We start from the raw sequence: 21,620 nt of genomic DNA, 5'->3' as shown, positions 1-21,620 counted from the left end.
TCTTAAATGCCATATCTGTATGTCTCTGAAGGTGTTTGGAGACCATCTGTCTATCTAAAATATTCCTCTGTTTGACCTTGAACATATCTACATGACTACATGTTTGTTTATTATAGGTAACTAACTACTAACCTACATTTCTTAATTATCCTAAATAGTTTTTAGTAATAACTTTTGAGGACTAGAACTATACAATATATTTTAAATGAGCTGCATAGGTACAATACCTTAATCAACAGTAGAGTCATATATGCAGTTTTTATAACAAAATAACATTAATTTTATATGAATATACAAAATAATAACTATGTAAAATATTTGAGGATAATAGTTGTTTTTTAAAACACAGATTCAATAATCTGAACTTTTTTTCTATAATCTTTATATTCCGCCATTTATTTACAGAAAGAGATCCTTAAATCAACCTCTTTTTTTAATATTTTTTTTTCTGAACATGACCAGTAACAAAATGAACCTAATGCCCCTAAATGATGACCCACAACCCCTGAGCAACCGGAAATCATCCACCCCACTTTGGAAATGTGGGCATCATGTATCTAGATTGCTTCCTGCTGTCAGGGAACAACAGCATTTTTAGGGGATCCTGAGAAAACATATAATGGTCAAGTTTTGGGAAAACTAGCTCTATGATTTTTTATTTAGTCTCTGTGTGCGGCAAAATTGTAGAGTTTATCTTAAGCCCTGTTTTGAATATTCTTCCCACCGCCTGGCTTCTGGTCACCTGGCTAGCATATACCCGAAATAACAACACACAAATTATATTCATTTAAACACTGCCTGGCCCTTTATTTCCAGCCCCTTATTGGCTAACTCTTACATATTAGTTTAACCCATCTCCATTAATGTGTATTGCCATTTGACTGTGGCTTACGGGCATGAGTCTAACCTGCATCCATCTCAGAAAGAAGAGCCATGGTGTGTGCAACACTGTCTTCTTCCTCCCAGAAATCTGTTCTGTCTACCACACCCATCTAATGGCTGCCCTATCAAAAGGCCAAGGCAGCTTCTTTATTCAATCAATGAAATCAACACAAATGAAGGATCTCCTACACCATCTTTTAAACTAATAGACTGACCATGAGGTGGGAACTGAATAATTTTCTGTATTCAGAAACCGCTTTTTCAGGCCACTGATGTTGGATGCAGAACAAATACCAGCAAAGTAACTGTATTTAACTTGAAAATGGCTACCATAATAAAAAACAGTTTCACAGAAGGAAAGTATTAAAGTGCTAGGCATTGAAACAAATTATTTTGGCCATAGAATTGAACTGGTCTTGAACTCACAAAGTTCCACCTGTCTCTTTCTCTCAGTTGATGGAATTAAAGACAGAGGTAGTCACAAGTAGACTTACAAATTATTTCTAATTACATCTAGAGCATAGAAATTAAGATTATTGGAATAACAATGTCTGTGTATATCTACATGTGTGTGTGTAGATTTTCAAGGCAATTGAAATTAAATTTTCTAAGAGCAAACAAAATTTTAGACACAATGGGTGGTTATAGATTATTTTTAATTTAGATTTTAAAAGTCAAGGTAGTCATACTGCTGAATAGTCTGTCGTAAAGGGGAATGACAGAATATTGAGCCAATTTTCCAATTTGTATAAGGTCACATCCTGAACTTTAGTCACATAGAGTTCCAGAGCATGTTCTTAATGTAATTCCAAATTCATCATTCCACATAAAAATATACGTATCTTTAAACTTCTCATACTTTGGTAATAAATAACTCACTTGTATGCAAAGAAAGAATGAAAGAGAAATAAAGAAAACTAGTTGAAATTTTCAGTGAATCTTAATAGAACCTTTTCAGTTCTTGACATTGGGAGTGTTTCCATGGGAAAACAGACCTCTTTAGTTTCCAGTGTAAAACTTCTATATGATACTGTCTTCTTTGAAATTTCATTATCACTGACTCTTACTACCAATAAAGTATAACTACTTTAAGGTGGTTGAGAGAGCTTTAAAGAAGCCTATTCAAAGTAATCAAAGTGTATTGGCTACTTAAAAAAAAAGTTAGCAATATATGTTTTTAGACAATTTCTTCCCTCTTTTATGAATCTGGAGTTTTCATAACAGACACAGTGGGTGATAAAGCTTACTTTTGGAGACTAGTTCCCTCCCTCTGTATCCAGGTTGTTGCCTTTATGGTGCTAAAGGAAAACTTTCTCAACTTTCCCTTGTTTGAAGTCATAATGACAAATGTTTTAATCTATTGAAATGTTAACTTGGATCAAAAAGCAGTTCTTTTTAAACTTTTTTAAATTGGTTTTATTGGGCTATACATTTTTCTCTGCGCCCCTCCCTATCTCTTCCTCTCCCCTCCCTGTCTGGCCTCTCCCATGGCCCTATGCTCCCAATTTTCTCAGGAGATCTTTTCTTTTTCTACTTCCCATGTAGATTAAATGCATGTATGTTTCTCTTAGGGTCCTTATTTCTGTCTAGGTTCTCTGAGATTGTGAATTTTAGGCTGTTTTCTGTGCTATATGTCTACAAGCCACTTATGAGTACATATAATGTTTGTGTTTCTGGGTCTGAGTTACCTCACTCAATTTGATGTTTTCTAGATTCATCAATTTTACTTCTGCATTGCTGGTGGGAGTGCAAAATGATAAAGCCCCTTTGCATATCAGTATGGTGATTTCTCAGAAAATTAGGAAAAAATCTTACTAAAGACCCAAAATACAACTTTTGGGTATATATCTAAAGGATTCTCAATCGTACCACAAGGACATGTACTCAACTATGTTCATAGCAGCATTGTCTGTCATAGCCAGAATCTGGAAACAACCTAAATGCCCCTGGACTGAAGAATGGATAAGGAAAATGTGGTACATTTACACAATGGAGTACTATACAGCAGAAGAAAAAAACAATGACCTTGAGATTTGTAGGTAAAAGGCAGTTTTAATATGGCTAGCATTTTCTTATTAGGTTATGCACTATCATCAAAGCCTTGTTTGCATTAGGACTTCCATAAATTGTAATAGTCTATGAACATGGAAAATTCTAATCACAGAAAGTTTCACTCCCTGTGATCTTGGGTTATTGTCATTAAAGAGTCGAAACCTGCTTGATTTTTGTGTGGGGAATGAATAGGTATACAATGTTCCCTCATTCTCTTTAGTGAGACCTAGGATTTAATAGCAATGTATAAATTAAACAGAAGACAAAACATATATTGCAACGACCTCAACATTGAACATTAGACAGCCTAGGTTCCAGTCACTCTCCTTGAGGAGTATCATGGCCCCGAGGAAAACCACCAGGCTACTTTTAGGTCACTATAGTAATTAAATATTGATTATCACAACCACACAATGCCTGGAGATTATGGTTAAATTAAACAGAAATGAGTACTTGGCTAGTTGAAAATAGTAAGATCTTTGTTGATTTCAGGTTCATATATTTCTTAATGGTTTACTCAGGTGCAGAAGTGACTAAATTGAACACAAATATTTCTGTTAATTATACAACAACTCAATTGATCTGTTTGGGGAAAATTCAGAGTTTAAGGGGAACTCTGCAACTAAAGAGAAAACAGTTGAAGACATTTAGCCTCATTCTTTCATTCAGCATGTCAATTTGAACACTCAACACAAGTGGAACACAATATATATTTTTGTGTTCTCCAAACAGTGCAAATTAAAGTTTACTTTATTTATTTTTTACTTTATTTAATTTTTACATTAATTATATCAGCTATTCTTTTTTTAAAAAAAGATTATTTTAAAAATCTATCTTTTCTCATTTTACATGTCAAATCCAGTTCCTACTCCGTCCCCTCCACATTCCATCCCATCCCACCTCCCATTCACTCATCCAAGAGGATAAGACTTTCCATGGGGAAGTCAACAAAATCTAGCACATTGTCTTGAGGTAGGACCAAGGCCCTTCCTACTGTATCTAGGCTGAGCAAGGTATCCCTCCAAAGAGAATGGGTTCCAAATAGGATGGATAAATCCTGGTCACACTGCCAGTAGTCTCCTCACAGTCTACACCAGTCATACAACTGTCACCTACATTTGGAAGGCCTGCTTTGGTCCTATGCTAGTTCCCTTGCTGTTTGGCCAGAGTTGGCAGGCTCCCATTAGCTCAGGTACTCTGTTTTAATGGGTATCCCCATCATGGTCTTGACCTCTTTGCTCATATTCTCACTCTTCCCACTCTTTGTCTGAACTTTAGGAGCTCAGTCCAGTGTTCCACTGTGGATCTCTGCATCTGCTTCCATCAGTTACTTGATGTAGATTCTATGATGACATTTAAGATAGTCATCAATATGACTACAGGGCAAAGTCAGTTTGTGCACTCTTTCCACTATTGCTTAGGGTCTTAGCTGGGGTCATCCTAATAGATTCCTGCAGTTTTCTCTAGTGCTAGGTTTCTTGCTAGCCCCATAATGGCTGCCTCAATCAAGATATCTCTTTCCTTGCTCTCCATTTTTGTCCTTCCCTTGTATTGACCATTCCATTCCCTCAAGTTCCCCTCCCCTACTCCCTTCTTCCTTCCCTTCTTTGACCACCGCATGCTCCCAATTTCTCAGGAAATCTTGTCTATTTTTCCATCCCATGGGGATCTATATATGTTTATTTAGGGTTCTTCTTGGTACTTATCTTCTCTGGGATAGTGGACTATAGACTCCTTATCCTTTGCTTTAAAGATAGTATTCTCCTATGAGTGAGTACATACCATGCTCATTTTTCTGGGTCTGGTTACCTCACTCAGGATAGTTCTTTTGTAGTGACAAAACATTATGGCCAAAAGCACCTTAGGGTATAGTTTATTTTGGCTTACATTTCCAGAGGGAAAGTCCATGATGGTGGGCAAGGCATGGAAGCAGGTTCAGGGGCACAAAGCTAAAATATCACATCTCCAAACACAAATAGAAAGCAGAGAGAGGCACCTGGAAATATGGTGAGGCTATGTAGTTTTAAAGGTGGTGCACAGTGGCATATTTCCTGTCTCAGGCCTATACCTCCTAAGTTCACTAATGTACCTCCAAACAGCATCAACCAATTGGGGACTAAGAGTTCAAAGAACTAAGTCTATAAGGTGTATTTCTTATTAATACTATTATATTCAGCTGAACTAAACTTCAAGTATAAATAAAACCATGATGTACTCATTTGTTAACTCTTTTATAAGCTTTATACATATTTATTGAACACTTTTTATATATCTACTACTATACTGTACCCTGAGGCTAAAGCGTTAAACTACATTGCTTCAGGTACGTAATATTCTCTTCATTTTTTCTAAAGAAATAGTTTGTCCTTAAAGTTATTTGGAGTCAAAGACTGTGGTTAAGGCCTCAATTTTACTTCTCATTTAGTTGATAGCTTCTAGCAAATCCTTTAGTTTTTCTGGTTCTCAGTTGAACCATTTTAGAGAAAATAGTGCTTGTATCTCACAGAGGGGTGTGTGAGACAGAAATGACACAGTTTATGTAGAAGGGCATGAAGTCTCTGTGCATTCTAAGATGTCTAAACCTTTCGAGAAATAACTTTGACCTCTGTGCAGTTCAATCTATGCATATTTACATTTATGAGACAGAAGAGCAACCAAAACCTCATCTTGGGAGGTCAAGGCAAGTGATGATAAAGAACACATCTTCAAGGCATTCTCAGGACACTAAAGTAATTAATCCCACATCTGATGAATTTGACTAATCACTTCTTTTCCTTGGAGATCTACTTAGTGACTAGACAGGAATCAAAAGGCTTAAATGCATCTCGTTTTTCCCTATAGGTGCTGGCTTCATATTTAGGGAACTTGTTGTGAATTTCATAGGAAATGTTAGCCTGCTGAACAGACGGGTCAACAGTTTGCTCTGCCAGGCAACATTAAACACCGAATCGCTGATCCTTGTTGGTAGTAGACACAGGACATCCAAACTACAAAAACAAAGAACAAAAGACCATTCATTTTGTCCTGTTATTAGAAGAATCGCAGTGGAATCCATAAGTAAATCACTGGATTTTTACCTTCTTTCTAAAAACATAAAAATATAATAAAACACACTTGCATCCAGAAAAATATTCAATGATTGTAATAACCCTCATTTAAGTAAATTATTATTTGCTAAGAAATGTATCTGGCCTCTTACCTGTCTCAAAAGAGACACATTTTTTTCATATAGTAATATACAACTGAGGATCAGTATTGTCACAGAGTACATGTTACACGGGTGTCATTTTACACCATGTAAACACAATGGTTATATATAGAGAAACTTAAACATTTGCAGTCAACTTCCCTAGAAAGGAGAAATTCTATCCCATGGCAGTTGGTCTGAAAATGGTATTATTTTTCATAGGCTCAAAACAAGAGAACATCTATTCTTCTGTTACAATTTCTGTTTCCTTCTCTTACTTATTTAAACCTCAAGTTTATGAGCAAGCCTTGTGAAATCATTGTTTCTCTGTGTATTGCCTTACTTGCAATACCACCCTTAAGCCCTGTATATATTCAGATGTATGGCAAATGGAAGTCACTGTACTGACAAATAATCCCATTGATTTTTATAGAATTACCCAGTTACTGAATGTAGTGGTTATTCAGTGTATTTGTGTGGAAGCACAAAATTTAAAGTGGATTTACAATACTGCCATTTTCTTATCACTACAACACCAAGACTTACCTTCTGGACAGAGCACTGAATTGTGGGAAAGAATGATGTAGACAAAGACTGTTCATTTGTTTCCTGGACACCCAGACCCAAATAATCACATAGAAACTATATTAATTACAACATTGTTTAGCCAATAGTTTAGGCATATTCCTAGCTAGTTAACACTTCTTAACCCATTTCTATTAATCTATGTATCATCATAAAGTTGTGCCCTACACGTATAGTTCCAGTGTCTCTCTCCTTCAGCAGCTACATGACATCTCTTTGACTCTGCTTATTCTCTTTATATGTCTCTGGATTTTCTGCCTGGCTTTACTCTGCTTAGCCAGTAAAACTTTGTTTCACTCTAGCAAACAGAACCCACTCAAGAAAACGATGCTACCAAGAGCCCTGCTTAACTCTGTTCTTTTGTGTCTAGAATTCCTTCCCATGCTCTCTCAGATTTTAAGTGGATATACTTGGCCCAAATTGGTACCATTTGTAGGCAGAGGCTGCTTTTTCATTTCTTGACCACCCAGACCTGAATAATCACACAGAAACTAAATTTATTATAGCACTGTTTGGCCAAGAGCTTAGCTGTATTCCTAGCTAGCTCTTATACCTTAAATTAACCTTTTTGAATTAATCTATGTATCACCCTGAGGCTGTGGCCTACCAGTAAGTTTCCAGAGTCTCTCTCCTTTGGCAGCTACATAGTGTCTCCTTAACTCCACTTACTCTCTCTATAAATCTCTGTTCTGTTCTGTCTGCTAAGTCATTGACAGAAACAGCTTTATTCATTAGCCAATAAAACACCACATATTCTCCAAAGGGAAAAGTTACCTGTGAGAAGAAATGTCTGAATCTTGTACCATGGACTAAAACCACACACACACACACACACACACACACACAGAGAGAGAGAGAGAGAGAGAGAGAGAGAGAGAGAGAGAGAGAGAGAGAGAGAGAGAGAGAATTTAGTTTGCTTTTATTTTTCTCTGAGAAAACTACCTGGACTAAGCAGTTATTTATTAAGCTTCAAGATCCCATTCATATACTATTGTATTTTGTCCCTAGAAACTTTAAGTTTCTATCTTAATTTCTGGGGCATCAGCCCACAATGATCTAGCTGCATAGATAAGTGAGAGAGTCCAATTCTTGTTTCTCCTTGTTAGATGCTTCTCTATATTTTATAGTAACTACCTTCCAAGTGATTATTATACATTTTCTTTTGCCTACTCTCCCAACTGCTACCTTAATAATACAACAACCCTTCCTTGCACACTATTTCCTTGTTGCTTTAATCATACTCCAACAAGTACAAAAATTACTTCTCTGCATCTTCTTGCTTCTTGCAGAGCCTCCTAATAGAAGAAGCAAACAAACCTAATTTTATTTTGTATTACCAACTAATTAATGTAGTAGTGTTTAGTCCATCATGTAGCATGAGTATCAAGAAGGCAAATGAACCATATGTTCCCGTGTTTAAGGCAGAGTGGCAGCCTGCATAATGCCAGCCTTATTAGAGCCTCCTTCCTGTGATGCTTCTTAGAAATAAAATTTTAAATTGTTCATACTACACTCCTGAGAGGCTTGTAAAGGTGAGCCTTTCCCAGGGAATACATGCTGAATATGTCAAGATCCATCTGATACTCTTGCCTTTGTCACAGGATAATGTAATGAGCTAAAATCCTCTGTGTGCCCTTGTCTATCTTGCTCTCCCTGTTCACTTCTGTCATCTACTTCTCATTACTTTATTCCTATTGGCCTCTACCAATCCTTGTCTCATACCTTTTCATAGAATGCATGCAGAACCACCTGCCTGGCATTATCTAAAAGCAGTTTTCATTCAGAAAAGAAATACAGCCTAGACTGGAGTGCTGTCTTCCTGTATAAATTCCTTGTTGCACAAGTCTGAGGGCATCAGTGTTTATCCTCAGTATCCACCTACAAAGCTAAGAATATCGGTTTGAATCTCCAACCCCATGTTGGGGATGGGGAGGAGAGACAGATGGAGCCCAGTAGTGCCTGCTTGTCAGTTTAGTGAAAACAGAGAGCTCCAGGCTCAGTAACAGAACACTTCTAAAGAACTCTGTCCTCCACACATGCATGCACCCATTTGTGTACCCATACGTGTATGTGTAAACATGCTTAAAGCATTATACATACAAACATGAACACACACACATTCAAAGAGAGTGAGTGAGTGAGAAAGAGAGAGAGGAGAGAGATTTTAAGTATCCCTTTAAGCCCAGTCTGCCTATTGTGTATGTATCATTCCTTATGACTGCATTATGTCAGATTATTATGGTTCTGGATCACAATTTCAAGTATTTCCCTCTTATTTTCAAACCAAGGTCAAATGTCAAAAAGTAGCTCTACCAAATATATACCATCTTCTGTGAACTCAAAGGCCATATCAGAAAGTTTTGAATTTGATCATGCATCATGAGAAGCTTGTGAAAAGGGCAGATCCTAGAGATTCACGCAAAAAAAAAAATGATTCTGTAGCTATAAACTAGGACAGAGGTACCTAGAATTTGATTAATTTAACAGACTCCAAGATAATCTGAGGCTAGGTTTCAACATGTACATCTTCTCATAAAATACATACTTCCTCCCTGTTTACTTTTTTCTCCCTTAGGGGATATACACTGAAATCTCATCTCTTCTTCCTTCAATGTTGCAAAAACACACAAGTCCTCTGTTGCCTTGCTTTTTGAAAATATGAATCTAATTGGCCTTAGAACAATGTCAACTTACTATTAGCACTCATTTCCAAGTGACATTTATATCTCCAAAATTCACATAAATATTCAGCAGCCATAATCTTATAGACAGAAAAGGTCAATTATTTGTGAAATTTATACAAATGACCTTTTGTTCTTGGCTTGACTCTTTAAAAAGAAGTGACTGCTGGATATGTTTAAAGTACAATGATCTTCAGAAAATGATGGTTTTGTCTTGATTCTGAGAACAAATAATAAGTAAAAATAACTGAAAGACGATTGCTCTCTATTGTGGCATAGTTGAAGTAATAAAAGCTAGAACCATGGTGTAGAAATCATCTGTGGTTGTGTGATCAAGATGACGTGTGAGGCTGGCAGAAAATTTTGTTACACTTGTTAAAATTTTACAATTTCCTTTTGGTTTTCACAATTATTTTTTAATTTTTCCAAAAGATTTTATATAAGAACACATTACTGAAGCACATTGAAAAACTAATCTGCCCAATTTTTAGTTCCTTTTCTACTTCTCACAATATTGTGGTCCATGGTTGGAGTGATAATCCCTCAAATTTCCCAGGACTAGAGTTTGGCATCTACTGACATACAGGAGTATATCCATAATGTTTTTTTCCACCAAACTATTCATTTATATATGAGCACGGAAGGGAATCAGCCTGACTTACATTGTGTAACATCCTGTGCTTGGTGTCTAGTGTGTGGTAAAAAGGCCCACATACAAAGGGTCAGATAGATACCTCAGAAGATAGGATGGAAGTGTGGAAAATTCATTATGTTGTCTCCTATAAGCTTGGAAAGGCAGAAAGGATAGTAGTAACTGAAGTGGCACTGGAAGTGTGCATGGAATTTTCCTACATCAAGGAGAGCAGGAGTGGTGGGAGCTTGTTATGTGAACAACTTAATCTGCAGGTTTAAAGATTGTCTGACACTTGGCCTAGTTACACTGCAACTCAGAGTTTGGATATTGACTTTCCTTCCCTGTGATAAGAGGCACTTCCTCAAGGATCCTCTGTATACAGGAAAAGAAACTAAAATTGTTCCATGAGTCATCCAACAGCTGACTTGAGGAATGCTTAGTTATACTTAATAATATATATTTTCTGCCTACTTCTGATTAAATTAACCAAGGCATCCAGACATCTGTCCTTCCCATATGTGACCCTGACTTTCATCACAGAAGAATAATGATAATGGTTATAAACTCTATTTATAACATATCCACTATGGATATGTTATTAGATCATTTAATGTGATTTTTCACCATATATCTATGAAAGGTACACATTTACAGTATTTATCTTTTGGATAGATAACTCTAAACCTTAGAGAAGTTAAACATCACACTGACAGTCATGCCACCAATAAGTCACGCAAGGGCATTCAGCTCTAGAAAGCTCTGACTCCAAGGCTGAATATAATTGTAACATCACACTATAGATTTTTTAATTAGATTTCTAATGACGTATAGTACACATTTGTTGAGCTAACAGCAACCTTAAAACCATACACATAGTTTTTTTCTTTGTTCTGTATTAGATTGAACCTTCTCAGAATATTCACACATACACGCACACACATGCACACACAGAGAGAGAGAGAGAGAGAGAGAGAGAGAGACAGAGACAGAGAGAGAGACAGAGAGAGAGACAGAAAGAGAGAGAGGCCAATATACTGTTTTTATTTATTAAATGTATCAAATGTATTGGGAAAATTTTATCTAAATGGAATCTTTACAATTCACATTTATGTGGGTACACTTGCATCTGGAAGCTAGTGATGAAGTTCAAGAGTCATTCCTCAGAAAATACCCACCTTGTATATTTTGGGGTATAGGATCTTTTATTGTGGGTTGTCACTCACTAATTGTGCCCACTACTTTTGTCAGCAGGCTCCATGGACCCTTCTGTCTGCATCCCCAGTGTGGACACTTTAACAACAGTGATAATGAAATTGATATGGGTGTAGAATTTTAATAAGCATGTAGTTAAAGACAGAAAATCACACCCACATTGTTTGCCTAATCTCAGTCACTTTTATAAACCTAGCTATGTAGTCTCCAAGGAGTACAATCAAGATGGAGCAAATCGAGGTCCAGAATTGGAAATTCCACCAGGGTGCATCACGTCCATTGTCACCATTCCAAAGTAGGATTGTCATTTCCCAGGGATTTCTGTAAACAGAGGCTTTTTGTCCCACCTTGTCCCACAGCAACTATTAAAATAATCACTCAGAGGCTTAATATTAGTTACAAACTGTTTGGCCTATAACTCAAGCTTGTTAATAACTAGTTTGCACAATGAAATTGTCCCTTTATAATAGTCTATATTTTACCATGAAACTTGTGAATTGTTGCCTCACTTTTTGCCTCCCCAGTGGCTGCTGCCATCACCCAGATATTTCTCTTCTGGTATGACCAGATTACATAGGCCAGGTGACAAGAGGCAATAAGTAATATCCATTAGTTTTCTAGCTCATCTCCTTGTATTCCAAGAACATTAGGGATGAAATCACCAGCATAAGGTCACCTGGCAATATTTGAACCTTGTTGATGTCGAAGTCAGCCATACACACAACTTTCCACCTATAAATTCTTGAAACCAGTCCATGTGTAAAAGCCACAATGAATAAGTGCTCTGACATTCCAATGTTTCGTTTTCTTTTAGTTCCCTTTGCTACCAGTCTCTGTGTTTTCAGTAGCTGCTCTTTTAGCTTTTTTGGCATGGGGGCAGTTTCTATTCCTGATTTCTTTTAAACTCTTTCTTTTTGTCCTTTGGCAACTTTGTAATTTCCCAATTTTTTTTCAGTTTTCTGAGTGGTGAGACATAGACATGCTTGCTTATGAATCTATATTATCTCCCTTCCATGTTCATTTCAACACCCCACCAGATATGATAGCAAAAATGAACACTCTTCTCTCCCTTCTGCTAGACAGTTAAGTGTTCCTCTAAGACCTGCTTCATTGGGTTAATTTAGCCCAGTTTTCCATCTGATGTGTATAGTTGGTGCTAAATGACATTGACTTAATATTTTACGGAAAGCAGCCCACTAGCACACCATTTGGCATGCCACTCGGATAAAGACACATCATGACACCCATTTATTATATCATTTAGCAATTTCTGTTCTGTCATCTTTTAATTTGTGTCTTGTTTCAGACATCAGGAAACTGAGTTTGTGGTCTGCGTTCTTCACTACAAAGCTGTTGCTTAAATTATGTCTGTATCATAAACAGAAAGATAAATCTTAATGGATTCTGAAATCTGAATGTCCACTTCTTTGGTTTTTTTTTTTCCCCCTTGGAATTTAGGAACATTGAAGCAAAGACTTCGAATCTTTTTAATGTTCACATCCATAATATCACATTAGGCATAAAGTAGAAATAAATATGAGATATAGTCAATAAAAGCATTTTATTCTTACTTAAAATATACTAGATTTAATGTCTCTTACATAGATAAGACATCTAAATAGTGTTTTTTAAAATACAGACTTTTCATTATTTCCATAAAAAACTCGAACAACTTTTTGGATAATTAGTTTATATGAAATACTTGTCTGTTGAGAAAGATTACAAAAAAACAGATGGGTTTGATCACTCAGTCCTGAAATCCTGGATATTCAAGAGACTGAAGCAAGAGAATATTGCATTTGCAGTCAGCTTGAACTGCAGAATGAGATCAAGGCCACCTGGTTCACATCATGTGTTCAAAGGATTTATTTGTCACCTAAGTGAGGGTCTGTCTCATTTATTTTAAATTAGAAAAGAGGGGAGAAAATAGGGATGCTCCTTATTGGTAAAGTACTTGCCTATCATGCACAGAGTCCAGGGTTCATTCCCTGGAATGTAACTTAAAGAAATTCTAGAATGCTTATCTTCCATGAACTGTAGAAAAACCCTGCTTCCTAAGCAAAGGAAGTTTTGGGGTCCCTTCTGTTAACAATGTCTTTTCATAGATCTTCAATTTGGTTTCTCTTTCCTTCTTCTTAGTGTTACCTCATTCATTATACAGTAAACCAGCTAACTTATGACTAACATAACTCGGTATACGGGCTCTAAAAAAATGTATTTTCCTGGAGAGAGGTAAAAAAGAGGCCAAAGAAAGAAAAAAAAATACTATAGATTCATCGCAGCACTTTTGGTAAGCAAGGAAAATATTTAGGGATCACCAATTTAGGTTTATATTATAATAATTTAAAATATTTTGTGCACTATAGAGATACTACAACAGTTGAGTGCTTAACCACTCTTCCTAAGGACAGGAGTCTGTTCCCAGAACACACACTGGGTAAATTACAATCATTTTACCTCCAGTATGATATTCATATGTGTATACATGCCCATAAGCAGATGCACTCCACAAAATTAAATATAATAAAGATAGATCTTTTAAAGATATTTTGTAATGGATTGTGTTGTAATATTTAATTCCTTGATGCAAATAATATACAATATAAACTAAAATAATTCTATTTTTCAATTTTCCTGCTACCATCTACAAACATATAGAAATCAATCAGCAAGTAGTGAATCGATAGTTGGAAGATTGTTTATTTATCATGAATAAAGTTCTGGATTTGATCCCATCCCTGTATAAACTAAGAACAAAGACAGACTTGTAAAAACTATAACAAGGATGTGGAGGTGGGGTGATCATTAGTCAAGGTCATCCTCAACCACATAGAAAAATGTCACAGCCACAAGAGGTAGTGACCCATTAACTGAATAAGCACTTTAGTACTTATTTATTTTTATTTATTTTTTAAACAAAATGCGCAAGTTCATTAGTATATTGAATTATTAATGATATCAGTAAATTAAAAATGGCCTTTACCAATAAGGATAAAGAAGATTAAACATTATAAAAATGCATAATTTTTGAAATACCTGTTAATTGCACACATTATAAAATTCAACTAATTATGGAAATGGAGCATCTATAAACTTGCCATCATTATTTTTCTTGAATAAACACATAATACACACACTGTATATACAAACACATATTAATATAGAAACATACATATTAATATCTACCATACATATTAATGTATATGACATACATATCTCAGACTAAACTTACTACACAAACAACACACATGCAGTAAACATCATACACACATATCACACATACACACACACACACACATATACACACACCATTCACACACATTACAAAAACATCCCAAACACATATATAAGAAATTGTCTTCTCATTCAAATGCCACCTGTTTCAAAGAAAATGTAAATTTAGATTGTCCACTAGATGCAGAGAGCAAGCAATTTCTTTAAAATGAAAACAAAATTTATTCAGCCATGCTTTAGTAGAGGAAGCCCTTGCACAGGCTTGACTAGATCTAGTAAGTTTACTAACAAAACACCCATGTCACAGTTTACTGATGTGAAATAGTAATACACTCTTTAGGAATGAAGAAGATCATACTGTGAACTGTAGACAAGATGGCTTAGAGATATCTGTATTCCTTGTCATAATTTCCAAGGAAGGAGAGATTAGTCCTTTGCTCAGGGAAGGATGACTGAGTAGTGAAAACAGAGTTTGTAGAAGATCTTTTCTTACTGCCCTACCAGACCTCACTTCAAAACATGGAGACATTAGGTTTCCAGCCACATCAGTGGTCCCTGGAGATTCTGTAGAGGAACATCATCTGGGCACTGTCTACAAAGAAAAGGTGGGGGAACTCATCTGCCTAGCATCCACTTTGCTGCTGAGATCATATTATATAGACCTATGATGCAGGACATTAGAGAATATGGGAGATTCCTAAGGCATTTTGGAAACATATGGTAGAAACGGAGGTTCAGACAAGCAGAGTGGAGCCACAAGCTGGTATATGTGGAAAGAAGATTTTAGGTGGTTTATTTTTTTTTCTGGCTCTTCAGAAAAAAAAGTTAAACTTCTGTTGGAAATTCTGAAAACATAACTCCCCTATGGGTCTTTCAAGTCTCTACTTTTTATGAGTATATATATGGATGTGTGTGTATTTATATATGTGTAATTATGCCCATATATGCAGACTTTTTCTCAAATTTTAGAAGAATAGAGCATAGGTAAATAAAATATTTGCTCATAAATGTTCCTGAACTTCCCTGCATATCTTTCTTTCTGTTTGGATACTGGTTTAGATAGCAGGTATATGGTGCTGTGCAGGAGATGACCTGTGTCACTCAGTATGTTTATGTGCCTTTCAGTCCGGTCCCTGTGACAACAACTGCAATTTAACATCTCTCTTTTAGTTTTATTCACATTTTGCTATATGAATTATTCCATGAGAATATAAACTAGGTTCTAATTAATTAATTCTGAAATTTTATCCTGCCCAGAGGTGCCAGATAGTCTCTCTGTTCTACTATCATTAGTGCCATTTAAGTAGTTGACATGAAGACTAGGAAAATGTTGACAGAGGTGTCTCTGCCACCAGATCCTGCAACTATTCAGTCCCAAAGAAACACACAGAGGCCTACATTAATTGTAAGCTGTTGGCTTATTAGCTCAGGCTTCTTATTAACTAATTCTTACATCTTAAATTAGTCCATAATTCTTGTCTGTGATAGCCACGTGTCTTTTTGGCAGTGAGGCACTCTCACCTTGCTTCCTCTGTGTCTAGGTAAAACTGCAGACTAAGCCTTTCCTCTTCCCAGAATTCTCCTGTTCTAGCTTCCTCACCTATACTTCCTTCCTGGTTGTCCTGCCTATACTTCCTGCCTGGCTACTGGCCAACACAGTTTTATTAAACTAATACAAGTGACAAATCTTTATAGGGTACAAGTTCCACAGTACTTACCCTTTTCCCCATTTTTTTCCAAAACAGGAACTCTGAATCTGACTCTTTTGTTTAGTTTTTTTTCTTCCTAAGTTACTAGGCCCCCTGTTTATAATTAATGTAGACCTATATGTGGTTTTTTATTTTTGTGTGTGTGTGTGACTGTAGGATTGGGCAGAACAGAAACCTCTGTCAACATGGAAAGATAATCTTTATTTTTATTGATTCATGTGTGTTTTAGTATTTAATTTTTAGTCAATTAGAATGCTAGCCATTTAGGTAACTTGTTAAGTGATGAATTCTTAAAGAGGGGTTATTAATTGATAATGTGTTTAGCATAGATATTCCACCATACCTTAACTATAGTGATCAGCTGAAAAAACCTTGAAATGCAATATCAATATTTGATGTAAAATGGATTCCAAAGGGACATTTTACTTTGAGGCTGAATTGTGAAGAATAAAATTTATACACAGTTTCTGCCTCTCATCTAACTCATTTCATTCCAATCTATTTTACATTTTCCAGATATCAGTAAAATTAGACAGTCAATTAAAATTTCATGGTCTACAGTATTATCTTTAGACAGAACCAGAAGCAATACTCTAGTTAATAATCTGACTATAAAAATAGCAGTATTGCTCTAGTTTCAGCAATAAGAAATTATAATTGCTCAATGTCCTAATTTCCTTTATTTTAAGAAATTTAGCTGTTGCTATTCTTCTGTGTCTTTACATCTTGATAGACTATCACAAAAAAATACAGACTCTTTTTTACCTCAGATTAGAGTCTATATATAAAGGCCTGTTTTCTATATTTAAGGGAATTGGCTATTTGTTACATAATAATAAATTAGAGTTATAAAATATATGTAAATATTATTCTTATTTATACAGTTTATTATATTATATAATAGATACCACATTCTCTTTAGGGAAACAAACATACAAAAAAAAAAAAAAACAAAAGCAAAAACAAAACAACAGGCAAAAAAGAAAATCAATATATTGCTTTGAGAATTTGATGTCCATGTTCCAGATAACTGAACTCTAATTGGTTATTTGCTATGTTGTTGAGCCTCCCAGCTTTGTTATTTACAATAGCCCATGGGGCAGAAGACTAATGGTTTGAAGGAGCCTGAAGGACATTACAACTTTTTATTGCTTTATTTGCTTATGATTCTTCTATGATACTCAAAAGATAGAAATGTTGCATGTCCAGTTGCTTGGTAAAATCTTGCTTAAGCCTTGACCTTGCTATGTCTTCATGTGTGGCAGTTTTTATATGCCAAGTAGCAACCTACCCACTATCTTTTGCTGTCAAGCATGGTTAGATGTACTGAATTTCTATATTATGTACAAATTATTAAATAAAATGGATATTTTGGTTACAGGAAACTACTACCTATTCCCTTTTCTGTAAATTGCATGGTAATGCTACACCTATACATGTGAATGTTGTTAAGGTCAACTTCTTGCACCATGTTTTAAATATAAATGTCATAATGTACAATTTATTTAAATAATAAAACATTCATATTAAATAAATTGTGGGAAATGTCTCTATTTAATTAAATGATGGGTTGAATATCCCAAGTTAATAGGTTACTTGAAAATAAAGACATGAGGGAAATAATGTTTTTCTTTAAATGTAGAGACACAAGTCAAGTGTCAAAACTTGATGACACCAAAACCAGAAACAGTCCAGGAATAGATAAACATGACTGATTCAAGAAAAAAAATAGATGGATCCAAACAGATGCAAGAGAGTAAGAACCAGCCATAACCAAAAAAATGTATCTGAGAGAATATTTTTAACTATTGCACAAAGCAAAGGCCCAAATAAAAATATTATCACTGAACTGAATTAGAATGACAGGAATAACTTGCATGTAATGAATTAAGTTTTCATAATAATTCTATGGAGTTCATATATATCTGCAATAATGTACATTATTGGTATTCTATGGATGTTGTCTGAAATTAAAAAGTTTATAGTCAATCAAATGATTACTATTTTTTATTCTTCTTTATAATTATACTCTGTTAGCTGACTATTCAAATTTCCATTTTTATTATCAGAATGTTCTTCCTGATTTGACATCCATACACACACACACACACACACACACACACACACACACACACACACACATATATATATATATATATATATATATATATATATATATATATGCCTGTATATTTTTCTTTAAAGGCTAAGGAAACCTAAGTATAGTATAAATATATTTTAAATTCCTTTCTGTATGTGACAATGAAACTTTCTTATAATATATAGTAAAATATCAATGTTGTTTCTATGAAAGTATTGTCAAATTGTGAAGTAAAGTTTCATCAGTTCATAGTATGCCTTTGCCCTTACCTATAAATATCAGTTTCACTATAACTTGATTATGGTTGGCTGTATTCTTGTTCTTTCTTCTTGTTGTATTTGAGGAGTGTTTTGTTATTGTTAGCAGCAGCATACTGTTTTTAATAATGTAAAATGGTTTATTGTGCAATATTGATTTTAGGCTGTGGGAAAAGATTTTAGTAGTCTCTGAATGCTAAAAGTAAAGAAGGCACAGCATTGCTTCTTACTCTGACCTTTTCTCATTAAGTCGGCCAAAGGCATAATTTTTGTATACAAGAATAAGTTTGCTACTTTGTCAATGATGTAGTTTTGCAATTCTTAAGGTGAATAAGGATTTATTAAACCAGATGCTTCAGAAATCAGAAATATAATTTACACCCACTCTGAAGGAATGCTATAATGTCATAAATTTCATAGCCTAGAACATTCTAATTCCTTTTCTGCTCACTGACAGGAATTTGGAATTCTTCCTCAGTAGTAAGCCCAGCATCAGACACTGATTTCATGTAAATTCTAGTTGGCTAATATTCACAATGGTTCAAATTGGGTAATTAATTATATTAGCACCATTTTGTGTCATGCACATATTAGAAACAATGATCTATTTACAATTCTACAAATACCATTTTGTTATAGTTAATAGATATGACATGATTGCAAATGGACTTCCCATCTTTCTTTGAGAACAGTCGTCACCAATATTAGTTTGTTGCTACTTTCTTTCTGAATTCTGAATGGAAACCATTATTTTAAAAACTGCCATTTGTAACATTGATAAATAAATTTATATGCCGTTGAAATGGAAACCTAAATTTGGAAAAATGTGTCATAAGCCATTTTGGGAGGTCACTTCTGCTATGATCCTAGCCATGACAGGTTTGTATGTTCCAGAGTTGGAATGTGAAGATTAGAAATGTTAGGTAGGTAGAACAGAGGTAAGAAAGAAACTCAGAGACACAGACTAGTAATGCGAAGGTAACTCAGCAAATACTTAGTGTTGAATTTGCCCACATTTTTTTTTGTTGTTGTTGTTTTTGTTTTGTTTATTTGGCTTTTCGAGACAGGGTCTCTCTGCAACTTTGGAGACTGTCCTGAGAATAGCTCATGTAGATCAGGCTGGTCATGAATTCACAAATATCACCTGCCTCTGCATCCTGAGAGCTGGGATTAAAGGCGTGCACCACCACTGCCCAGACTATTTTTTATAGGTTTTTATATCCCAATACAAATGGGAGGAAAAAGGCAAAGACTACTTTAACGTGACACAAAGGACAACCAGAACAGTTACTTGCTTCTATACTTGAGACATTAAACCATTATTTCCCGAGTAAACGTTTTGATGTTTGGGACAGGAATATGCAGTGAAACACACCCTAGACCAAGTATCATGTAGACAGTCACTCCCTATGTCAAACCTTCTGTTTTAAATAAAGGAGTACAGAAGTATGCTTGAATTCTTGCATCTTTGGTCAGGATGGAGCAAATTCACCTCTATAGGCCATCATAATGTCCAAGAAACACAATCAACAACACTCTAGGTCAGGATATCTTTTCTTGTAGTACAACTATTGTCAACAAGTTTAAAAGAGCAAAACTTGTTGAACATCAAAAAGTTCAAACTCTGACCTTCATACAAGGTGTAACAGGCTCATATCTGTATGTGTCCCAGCAAAAATGTTTTATTTGTTCCCATTTTGTCTCTAATAAAAATATTTTTTGAGGAAAGAAAGAATAAACTTGGGTTTTCTCTATTTACAATAAATTATGATGTTTGAGTAGATACTTCTGAATGTCAGAGAAAACTTGAAGGAACCATTCTGGAAAGACTGGAATCTGTGATGTTTCATCTTCTGTGTAGTATATGCTAAAAGAATATTTAATTGCAAATGGTACATGAATAATTCATGATTATACTTTACTCTGCTACTTTCTGGTATGATGTGTTCCAAAATAAGCCCGGCCCTTGCTCACAGAACCATACAGATGGTCCTTCCCACTGTCTCGCAGAGGCAAAGAATTTCATGGTTTACAGCATATTGTTTGGTGATTTAAAAGCCCATGTAAACTTGCTTTATGAATACACTGACTATAATGTAAAGGTTGAACTCCATTTTTACGAATCCAAGTGCAGTTTTCAAAAGCAGTTGACTATTTCAAATGTATGATAAATGCTTACATTTCTTATTCATTCCTCAATTGAATGTTGGACTATCAGGTACTCAATTACTTGATTTTTAATATACACTGAAATAAACAGTAATAATTCAAGCCATAATATAATATTTGTACCCAAAATCATAAGAATTTATGCTGTTTAAGATGTTTTGAAATTAAGAGCATGATAATAGTAAATGATTATTACTATATAATCATCATTTAAATAGCATTTGAAAATATTTATAATTTATTCATATCAAATAGCCTTCCATTGTATATTTTCTTTTTAGAATATTTATCTTGGAGGATGGCAGCCTTAAGATATGCAACGTGACCAGGTCTGATGCTGGGTCTTATACCTGTGTAGCCACAAATCAGTTTGGCAGTGGGAAAAGTAGTGGCAGTCTCATCGTGAAAGGTAATTTTTTGGTTTCAGGGGGCCTTGTTACATATTACAGTCACCTAGGCATATCTTGACTAGTGTTACCATACCATACTGGTAACATATTGTATGCGTAGAACATTTTAGTCCAACGTTTACTTAAGAGTTCTGCTACCACATTCATTAATGGGATGCCAACTGAAGGAAGGTAATGCTGTGATAAATGTGAATTTTTTGGCAGTTAACAATGCCAATGTATGATTTTTGCAGTGTTAATATCTGCTTCAGAATATTAAAACTCTCCACATGTCTTAGTGTTTGGGATCATAGACATTTTGATACAATTCACAGGTAGCCCCAATTTTTGGTTAAATGCCATTCAGATGCTCTTGTTTTGTATGAACATTTTCCACATGTTACTTTTCTATTTTTATGAGGCAACACCATGACCATAGCAGCTTAATGAATGAAGGGTTTATTTTCTTGTTTCCAGGGAAATAGGAGTCCATCACCATAATGGCAGAGAGCATGACAATACACAGGC

General features: G+C 35.1%; 1 protein-coding gene across 1 annotated transcript in view; it reads left to right on the top strand.

Annotated features, from left to right (window-relative positions):
• Cntn6 (contactin 6) overlaps nucleotides 1-21,620 on the top strand; it is a 211,805-nt gene that overhangs the window by 137,906 nt on the left and 52,279 nt on the right. The window contains exon 10 of the mRNA XM_038319610.1: nucleotides 20,985-21,112. Coding sequence (XP_038175538.1) covers nucleotides 20,985-21,112 — 128 coding nt within the window. The remainder of the gene's footprint in view (nucleotides 1-20,984; nucleotides 21,113-21,620) is intronic.

Source organism: Arvicola amphibius, chromosome 2 (genome assembly GCF_903992535.2).
Source record: "Arvicola amphibius chromosome 2, mArvAmp1.2, whole genome shotgun sequence".
In the NCBI taxonomy this organism is placed as follows: domain Eukaryota; kingdom Metazoa; phylum Chordata; class Mammalia; order Rodentia; family Cricetidae; genus Arvicola; species Arvicola amphibius.
The sequence above is the reverse complement of the archived record's forward strand: the minus strand, read 5'-3'. Positions and strand labels throughout refer to the sequence as shown.